We start from the raw sequence: 11,006 nt of genomic DNA, 5'->3' as shown, positions 1-11,006 counted from the left end.
AAGTAATAAATGTTATTTGCAGTTAACAATTTTCTTTTTTCTTTATTACAATATTTATGGCAAGACTAGGTATAATCAATACACTAGAATACAATACCTAGATACTATATAAATGTAAAAGGATATGATTTGTGAATCTCATTGTTAGATCACACTATCACACTCGTTTTACCCGCGCAAGTCCGTATCCCGTAGGAATATCGGGATAAGAAGTTGCCTATATGTTATTCCAGTTGTCCAGCTATCTACGTAACAAATTTCATTACAATCGGTTCAGTAGTTTTTGCGTGAAAGATTAGCAAACACACACATCCTTACAAACTTTCGCATTTATAATATTAGTAGGATTAGGATGTGAATGTTTGTCCGTCATTCACGCTGAAAAAACTGAACGGATTTTTATGAAATTGGTATACAGACAGGGTCTGAGCGGACATAGGTGAAAGAATACATTTTATCCCGATTAAATGCTCCCTTGGGATAACTAAATCTGTTGCTTTTGAAGCTAGTTGGATATATATTACAATTATGAAATAACGAATGTCGTAATAAGGTCAAATTTAATTATTTTATTATAATTGTGAAAAATAGTGATTTTTGGCACTAATTTATTTGAAACCTTATTATTTAAATATTATGCAGTATATCCGTTTCTTTTAATAATCTTTTAAAATTCCATACTAGTACGAGCATCGATATAATTTGCGGATAGAGTGCTGAGTGACACAGCTATCCGATTAGCCAAACCCAAAGGGATGTACGTGCCGACAATTTTTAAGTCTTTAATAAAATGAAAAGGTTCTCATATAATTTAATGGAAACTAACACAATCCGTTCGTAAATAAGTAATTGCAGCAAGTAGTTTCTTGTGAAGTTCCACGATATTTTCGCTATTCAATCAAAACAAATAAATGTACGACGCCTTGCTTTTTTATTTCTATAGGTAGATATTTGATGGGCATAACTTAGAAATCCACATAACTTATAAGTATACAATTTCGCTACCATTTATCGTATGTACAGAGGAGTGTTATCGATTAGATACTTTTATCAAAGATAAGGTGAGAGTACAGATTAAACAAAGATTGACCTAATTTTTTATATCAACTCTTTTCTAACTCCTACGCATTGTGTCTACAAAACCACTGTTATGAGTTGAGGCAGCGTTGCGGTACTTAGTTGTTTTCTTAGTTATTGCAGTGGGAGATTACAAACGTTCCAAACTTTACGCTATTATAATATAAGAAATATGTATTTTATGTTAATATTCTGGTAAAAATATAAACTATCGTCACAATTATTTGGTATCACCGAAGAATCCTGAATCAGCACCATAATGCTGATTCAGGATTTAAGACTATGGTCCCGCTATTTCTTTTACTCTTAAGATTAAACTGACGATAACAAATACAACAAAATAATTGTAAGCGAAATCGAGGTTCCCCTGATGCTGTGGCCAAGGGAAATAAGGATAAATTTTTATCATATCACTACATAGTATAAAACAAAGTCCCTTTCTCTGGTCCTGTGTTCCTATGTATGCTTAAATCTTTTAAGCTACGCAACGGAATTTGATGGGGTTATTTTTATTAGATAGTAATTCAAGAGGAAGGTTTATATGTAATATATAACATTTAACGCTTGCGAAGCCGCGACCAAAAGCTAGTTTGTTTATAAATATAGAGATGGGATACTTCAGAATGTTATGTTCTATATATTATCTCTTCCCGCTAAATATCACATATGTTGTTCGACATGAAATATGCTGAAGAGAAATCGGCGCAGCCAATAAAACGGATAATATATGAGTAGAGTGACAAATGGGAGGGCCGGTAACGCGGACGCTCGCCTATAAGGAAACTTGGTGTGAGCTCGCGAGCGGACATTATATCGATTGTCAACGTTTAACGAGCGATATCATATACATTATTTCCCTGCCTTTAAAATGACAGTTATAGTAAGTCCTGCAGCTAGCATGTATCCAACTTTACGAACATTATTATTAGGTAAATTTATTTTCATGCCTAATAGAACCGTAAGGCTGGTGGTGGTCCGCCTGATGGTAAGCGACCAGCGCCATTTACAGCGATCGCGGGCTACGATGATCGCTTTCCATCAGGCGGACCACCAGAGCGGTTACCTGGTCTACCATAAAAATGACAAGCGATCCATTAGATAGTTTTGATATAAAAAAAAATATCTACTATGAGTGCATAATCATCAGTCTAGTACTTATGTGTACCGAGGCTAAATGCATTGTGTAAGGATAGTGCTCTGCGACCATTTTGCGTAATGATGTGCCGTATGATTGTAGGTAATTGCATTTATTGGACAGCAGATGTTATGTGAAATAAATCTGAAAGAGAGATATTGTATTATTTTAGTATCGATTTGTAATTATTATTAAAGGAGCAGTCAGATACCGAAAGAGCAAATTAGTTTGAATTTACATTTGATATATTTTCTATATTTAACCCAATGTCTTTTAAAACGCCATATAATACAAAAAAAAGTTAATTTGAAAGACTTTGGAACTATAAAATACAAGCTTTCACATATAGAATTAGATGTAACCATTAGCAGAAAAGCGACAAATGATTCATCGTCACATGGTGCAGTCGATACTGGGTCATGTAGCAATTAAGTTCAATAAGGGAGCATAGCGGCAACTTTCATGCGAGAGAAAATGACAAAAAACGTTACGTTTGAGAAAGTTTCGCTTTATGTATTTGTGTGATGCGAAATTGGGGGAATCTACCTGCAACTAAGCTGCAACTGCGTTTAGAAGCGATTTTGCGAAGTTCTAAAATCATCCAAATATATTATTCATTCTATTTTTAATTTTTATTTAATTCGTTTGTATATGTATCGTAATGATCGAATTCCCGATTGAAAGAAAAAGAAAACAAGAATAGGACGAAGAAGAGATTGAATGTACTCAGAGACGTGATTCTCTTAGGTATCAGTAGAATGTATAATTACATACCTACATATTATGCATAATTTAAATATACAATAATTTTCTTTATGGCCTGTGAAATAATGTGTACCTTGTTCTGCTTAGTTAGTGTTAGAACGCGACTGGAGAATGCTAATGATATTTTAACATGGCGAGGGAGTGATAAATTGCCTGAAATGCTCATTTATTCCTCGTTACAGTATGTATTTTGTCATCCATTCCGTAGGTACCATAGGTAGGTTAAAATAGTTTTTATTAGGTTGAAAGATAGACGACGACTTACAAGGAACAGGGTAACCAGATTTTATAAAGTTTAGAAGCATAATATATGTGTATTTAAAATGGCGGTAATAAAGTAAATTATGAACACTGAACAGGTAATATACCTACTTGATAATCTAGTATCTAGTAAATAAATTTTTCGGCGATAAATTGTTTGGGAAGAAACTAAAATTGAACGATCTCAATTATTAAAATGAAACATAGTAAAATGTTTCGGCAGTCAAAATACCTACTGATATATTCTGTTAAGAAAATAAAAGTAGGACGATAATAATAGAATAATATGAAATGTTTGATTTTGTAACTGAATGCTGCAGTCGTAAAATGCCTAACAATTAGAGGAACTGCACGTCTATTAACATAGCTCGCCCATTATGAGATACGGAAGGTGCATGTCAGCGTGTCGTAAGTAACGCGGCCGGCGCGTGCGCGCGCGCATAGCTGATGAGGTCTACGGCCAGCCTACCGAACATTGAAGCGTGGTCGATGAACCAGCTTACTGTTCTGTGCTCGAGTTGTGTGCACGACGAATTATTCTAACTGTGATACAAATGACCATAAAATAAAGTCAATTTTAACTTAGTTTTGTCTCCTGTTTAGAGGTGTTTTGCAAAACATGCACATCTCTTATTGCAATATTTAACAAACATCTTATTCATTAAAAACGCTCATAGCATCTGTAAGCAAGCATTAGCAGGAGATTAAAGTCTTTATCCGTGATTCGGAGCACATAGGATACAGCGTTAATTTTTAATTACTTTCTATTTTTTATCGATTGCGACGTACTTATATATATAGAAAACTTTATTTCTTCGTTACTTGCAGCAAAACCCAAATTAAAGATTAATCGGAACAAATAAGGTTTGAACGGTCTGAAGCTTAATAGTGTAATCGACGTGTTATTAGGGAAGATAGGGTTATAACATAAAATATTCATAAATCTTGCCGTTTAATTTGAAGTGTTTGATCATAACAAAAGCCCGTCCGTTGTACGAGCCTTTATCATATAGAGCCGTTTGATTAGTTACAGCACGAATTGCGCGTAGTGGCTCATTTGCTTGTTTTCGGTCTTTGAGCTTACGGACGTTAGCAGCTATCGACGCTGCATTTGATGAATCAAATTGTGGTATTAATATTGGATTTCTCTACTCTTTAAAAAAAACAAATTTGAAAACTTTAAACAACGTTCACATGTACGTTCCACATGAACCAAGAAGAAATTACAGCCATTTTTAGGCAGTCCAATGTTATTTTATGCGATTGCAACTTTGTGATTTGTAAAGTTTTGTTTTAATGTGAGACGCGCCGGCGCAACGATGTCAAGCACGTGTCATAACATACCCCTTCCGGCTGCTATGTAGGGTCAATGCAACAAGTTTGATGTGCGCCGAAACATAGACGGTCGAGGAACCATTGCTGGAAAGTGATATTCCAAACATTCCACTGTATGTAATTTACGTTATTACTAGCTAAAATATATTCGCGGCCTGTTTTACCTTATAACTAAGACTTCGCTTTCTGGAATCAGAAAGCCAGGCAATTTTTATAAAAAAGGGTAGGCACTTCGTTTTTGCTTCAGTTATTATAATATACTCGCTTTTGCCCGCGTTCGAATTGTAAATCTATACCTACATTATGAAATCACGAATAAATTATTAAAGTTAGTCCAGCCACTTAGATGGAGTTCGGTGACAAACACGCTCAGATATATAACGATAAAGAGCGCAGCGCAGGCGCATCGCGCATACTTGCTACGCATAGTGAATGGATCGGTCGATTGCTCCGAGTTGCTAGGCGATATCGGGCTCCGAACACATCCCAACCCCGTGCGAGACCCAAAGCTACTTTATATCCCCCCCAGTCATTCCAAATACCGTCAAAATTCCTTCCTAATCCGTTCAAGTAGAAATTTCAACCTTCTAATGAAAGGAATGAATTTTGACCTTTTCAGTACCACAGAGCATCAATTAAAAAAACATATGGCTAATGCCTTTTTCAAGCATTGAATCTGCGGGATAAATTCAAACGACGTTTAATTATAATGCACAATGAAACGTAAAACGAATACATGTGAAAACTTGTAATTGGCCTTATTCTCTTTTTTCATTTTACTACAACTGTACTTATAGCTGTAAGTTTTCTTTTTATTAAATAAATAAATGTTCCAGATATATAATTGTTTTACATTGTTTTTGTTAGATTTGCTTAAACTTCCAAGGATACTTATGTGTTACGATCAAGCTATGAAATCTTAAAAAAAGGATTAATTTGAATAGGAAAGACAAGGGATATAGATTTTATACTATTGAATGACTAAACAAATATAATATAGATGTTATACTTTATAGCACTCTTGGTAGACTTTATCAATTCCCTATTGAGAAAACCTTTACATGTAACATTGTATCAATGCAATGGCTAAATATTTTCACACTTTTATTAGTCATGATCCTCGAATTTGGGTGATAAATGACAAAACGACCTTCACACATGACGTGCTCACCGGAGACTTGGTTACTAGATGAAATGAGACACTTGACGTCATTAAATGATATGCTCAAAATTATATTTAATCGATATTATAGAATATGTTGTATATTTTACTTGCTGCATGAATAATATTAACTGTCATATCTTTTATGTTGAATCAAACTGTACATGGTGGGCAAATTTGATTGAAATCAGTTGAGTAATTAGAAGTCCAAATTAAAATTATTTATCGTTTGTGGTTGTTATTTTCTAAGTTATATATCCCGAAGACAAGTTAAGGTCACTTCTGTTTTATAGTTCATTAAAAGGTTTCTTTGTAAACCAAGTAAATTTGCAAAGGTGAGCGTAATTAACTATGACCTGGACATTTTGGATCTTATGCTAAAAACATTACATCTTCATTGTTGTATGACTCAGTGTTTTACAAAAATGTAAGACGGGACGGGGTTCCCGATATGTCACATATTATACGTCATATGTATTTATTTTTACTTTCAATACGGCAAACTTGTCAAAATTGACTACTTGACAACTTCTATTAGATTATGGAGTACAAATGAGCTGCTTGAGCTATATCACGGAAAGTTCTTCTCGTGTCTGACCAAGGTCGAGCTCGGCAATGGGGTGCGGCGATCATTAAACTGGTGGAGCGTATACGAATGGTCTCATGGTCTCCTGTAGAACAGATGGATGTCAGTTCACTATAAGAAGTGATAGTGATCACTAGATGTCGGTTCTAATATTGAAGAGATATTGACGTGCGTGAATAATAACTTAATGTTTTTATGTTATAAATAACTTCAATATGTGATGAGTTTTGGTGCTTACTCAGTATATCATGTAACCAAAAATAAATTGACCTGATGAACCTGATAATTGTAACGACTAGCGCACACACCACAACACAATTAGTTAAAATTTCAAATAAACATTATATTTCAGTTGTATGAGTGTATTTGAGTATCCAATATTCTTCTACGATAATAATGCACAAGCTTTACTATCGCTACTGGTGATATAGCTATCTCTACTTATATAGTTAAAAAATAGCTGTTCCACATCCTACACGTTCTCAATACATATTGCAAAATAGAGGACTGGCACTAAACAAAAGTATATCCTAATCATTATCACGGTATCGTTAATGAAAACCGTCAACTATCGGTCAGAACTCACTCATCGCAAAACACTTAACTTAAATACTATTGTCTATAAACACGCAAGATTTTAAATACAGTACCTATCGCTTGTGAATAAATAATGATTGTTATAATCGTCGTCAGTTTCAATACCGGTTTGCATCTGAATGAGGTGTTACGCAATGAATGAGTGATAAGATAATGCTGACGCTGCTGAAAACGGTTGAGGCGTTTGTCGGTGCTCCTTGCGAATGTATGTATGGTCGGTTAGAAGTGTGAACCACTGGGAAGGAGTAAGTTGGGAGTGGGCTGCCCTCCTATGTATTGAGAGATGGTTATGGCACTTTCCTTTAAGGTGTGTTTTTTATAATAATATTAAAAAAATATCGTGAGCATATTGATTATTTTTTTAACAAAAAGAATTCTGAATTGCATCAATAGCGATAAATAAAGAAAAATGTCTGTGGATATAATTTTGTACATAGATAATGTATTGCTACACACCTACAGCAATAATGTTTAAGTGTGGTTATGTTCTCCGTAAAAGTTCTCTCAAAGATCATGATTCACGTCTTTAAATGTTTTATTAACATAACGATTTTCATCTGTTGCAGATGAAAGAGAAGACGTGCAAAAGAAAACTTTCGCGAAATGGATCAATTCCCAACTAGCCAAGGTGAGTGTCGCTACTTCTCTAACATACGAGTACAACAAGTTCACTTCAGGTTCAGGTTTCAAATGTTTCCCTTACTGTCAGTTTCAATGAAATAAATCGTAAATTATGTTTGACCTATATTGAGTAGTCACAGCAGCTTGACACTTGTCAGACAATCCCTACTAATATTATAAGTACGAAAGTAATTACGTTAGTCTGTATCTTTTTCACGCCCAAACCACTAATACAGTTTGGATAAAATTTGGTATTAAAATAGTTTGATATCCGGGAAAGGACATCACACAGGCAAGACAGCAGGTAGGCAAGACACAGACGGACGGAAAAAATTACTATGCGGTGAATCTCTGGTTTTGTTGTCTATATTATATCCTTTGACTACGCGGCTATAAAATTGATTGTCGTGTTTCTTTTCAGTTTATTGAAAGATTTATTTATTAATTATTCATTTAAATTTATATTTATAGTAAAATAAAAACTGTTTAATACTGTTTAAAACTGCTATTTAATAGCTGGAAGAAACTCAGATTTTTTATTTGACTTCGACTTGATCATTTAACGCCTCATAAATCTCATTTATCTGAGACACCCCGAAACGGAGTGCTTAATGAGCAACAAATTGAAACAGATCTAGAAAAAGTTAATGGAGTAGAGATAATCGTATCAGCTGAAAGTCGAAACGGATCGGTACCGATGAGTTATCTGCTGCACGAAATGGTTGACTTTTATCGGCTGTGTTATAAAACTGTTTTACATGCGTTTCAAATATGTCCCGTTTCAGTCAGTTGTCAGTCCGCGCCCGATTTGACGCGAATCAGAAAATACAATAAAAAATATATTATGTAGGTTTCCTATACCAAATGTATTTAGCATTTATTTGTGCAACGAGGATCGTTTTTGAAATTCATTTGAAGTGTTGCATATTGTCAATTTGATTGCATTGAAACCATTTAAGTCAATGATATAAAATTAAGCGGGGAAAAAGGTTTCTTTGACGTACTGAGTAGTGTCTCTGGAAAAATTCTGTTATTAGCCGATAACATGTACAAAAGGGCGCATCCAGCAGAATATAAAGGAGCGGCAAATTGTCTTGTCAGTGATTGAGTTGCATTGATTTAAATATCCATCAATGACCAATGATATCTGATACTAATTCCAGCTGATTTATCTGCACGCTCACCAACGCATAACCGTCTCTATTGTGTTATAATAAGGATTAAATTCCTCCGATAATAACTGTTGCTTACGATGCTGTGACAGGCCATTGACCTTCATTAATGAGAGGAGTATTTTAATTGGTACTTAATAAGCTCTTTATCAAGAACAATATTATGTAACTGATGTAAGATGAGTTTAAATTGTTTGAACGTGTAGATTTTATTAAGAATGCGAGTAATTTTATCTTTGGGCTTATATAACTTCCATTGGAATAAAGGAAGATTTTTACATTACTCATATCAATAAGTCTATACTTTCAATAGACCAAAGAGAGAATATCATACATATGCACTGCTACCATAACTAGGTCATAAAATAATGATAATAGTCGGTATCGCAAATGTTATATACTTCACCAGCATAACTAAATAAAACATAATGAAAAAGTCATCAGACTCAGTTTAAAGAAATTATCGAATTTTCTTGTTTGTGTTTCAGCATGGCAAGCCGCTCGTCGAGGACTTGTTCCAGGATCTGCGGGACGGAGAGGTGCTGCTCTCTCTCCTCGAGATCCTCACCGACCAGCAGTTTGTAAGTTACGTTCCTTTGCATCTTTTCCTGGATTAAGTCTACTCTATTGCATTTCGGATTAGTATCTTCCAACTGACGCTTCCGGTTTCTGGAGGCACGTGATTTATGTATCATCAAAATATTGTATTAATAATGGTTCATATAATTCAGTTTTTACAATGCATAATTTATCCTGCAATTGGATTAATGTAACTATAGGTGTTTTAGGTTTGTATCACGCATCGTTGTATTATGATATATAATTTTCATTAGTTGTGCCAAAAGATAAATATTGTAGCGGTTTTTGGTTTCTTCGAGTCGATCGATGATTTCACAATTTTAGAAATATGTGTTAACATAAAACACCGGTCGTGTCACGTGTCCAGAAACGCGAGCGGGGTCGCATGCGCGTGCACCACCTGAACAACGTGAACGCGGCGCTGCGCGCGCTGGCCGCGGCCGGCGTGCGCCTCGTCAACATCAGCAGCGGCGACATCGTCGACGGTAACCCCAAGTTGGTGCTAGGTGAGCGAGCCTCTTTATTTGCCGACGGTGTAACACGTGCGCGCATGATTATTTGAACGTACTAATCTCAAGAACTACTGGTCCGAATTGAAAAATTCTTCCATTGTCAGATGTACCACGGGCGAAGCCATGGCGGAACGCAAGGCAGTGATGATCCTCAAATTATTAAAAATATGTTATTTACTTGTGATTTTTTAACTTGTCTGAAATTCGTCGTGTCGAAATCAAAGTTTAAGTCAATTTGTTGTCTTCTGTTTTTATAGGAATGATAAATGATTTCAGGTTTGGTATGGAGCATCATTCTGCACTGGCAAGTACACTACCACCTCAAGGAGCTCATGTCGGAACTTCAGCAGACCAACCTCGAGAAGACACTGCTCGCCTGGTGTCGAACGCACACACAGGTATCTTTTAAAATCACTTTCATAATTTAAGAAACTTGTTATGATTAAATACTATTAAATGTTTTCTGAAGTAGCAGTAGAAGTAGTGTCGTATTGTCGACTCGTGTCCAGCGGTAGGTATTGCAAAGCGCGTGTTGACACGGCGTGGTCGCGTTGCAGAACTACAGCGGCGTGGACGTGACGAACTTCAGCAGCTCGTGGGCGGACGGGCTGGCCTTCAACGCGCTGCTGCACCGCTGGCGGCCGCAGCTGTTCGAGTGGGCGGCGCTGGCGGCGCGGCCGCCCGCCGCGCGCCTCGAGCACGCCTTCCGCCTCGCGCACACGCACCTGCGCATCGACCGCCTGCTCGACCCCGAGGGTCAGTGCGCGCCGCTTCTCATTCTAATCATTGCTACTAATCATGGCTACACAACTTTTCGAATTAACCAAACCGAAATCGAAAATGATACAACCCCTATTTTTGTTTATATCAATGTATAGATGACTGAAAGTCATCTTTTTGAGTTTAAAAAAGATCTTGTGTTGTCGTAAACGTCAAATGCAGTCACTCAAACGGAGGAATATATTTTTTCCTGTGTAAATGTTATAGTAAAACAGCCGTTAAAGCGTTTTCGTGTGTGTTTACCATAGCAAAGTACTTTGCTATGGTGTCATATAAAATAAAAAAAAATGAGATATAATTAATCGCAGACGTGAACACCCCGAACCCGGACAAGAAGTCGATAATGATGTACGTGATGTGCCTGTTCCAATCGCTGGGGCACGGCGAGGGCGCGGCGGATGGCGAGGTGGCGGAGGGCGCGGAG

General features: G+C 36.3%; 1 protein-coding gene across 1 annotated transcript in view; it reads left to right on the top strand.

The window, feature by feature from the left end:
* Positions 1–11,006, top strand: part of LOC119839090 (dystrophin-like) — a 92,950-nt gene that overhangs the window by 11,634 nt on the left and 70,310 nt on the right. The window contains exons 3-8 of the mRNA XM_038365282.1: positions 7,485–7,546; positions 9,200–9,292; positions 9,658–9,796; positions 10,079–10,200; positions 10,360–10,558; positions 10,891–10,996. Coding sequence (XP_038221210.1) covers positions 7,485–7,546; positions 9,200–9,292; positions 9,658–9,796; positions 10,079–10,200; positions 10,360–10,558; positions 10,891–10,996 — 721 coding nt within the window. The remainder of the gene's footprint in view (positions 1–7,484; positions 7,547–9,199; positions 9,293–9,657; positions 9,797–10,078; positions 10,201–10,359; positions 10,559–10,890; positions 10,997–11,006) is intronic.

The sequence above is a fragment of the Zerene cesonia genome, unplaced genomic scaffold (assembly GCF_012273895.1).
Source record: "Zerene cesonia ecotype Mississippi unplaced genomic scaffold, Zerene_cesonia_1.1 Zces_u008, whole genome shotgun sequence".
Taxonomy (NCBI): domain Eukaryota; kingdom Metazoa; phylum Arthropoda; class Insecta; order Lepidoptera; family Pieridae; genus Zerene; species Zerene cesonia.
The sequence above is the reverse complement of the archived record's forward strand: the minus strand, read 5'-3'. Positions and strand labels throughout refer to the sequence as shown.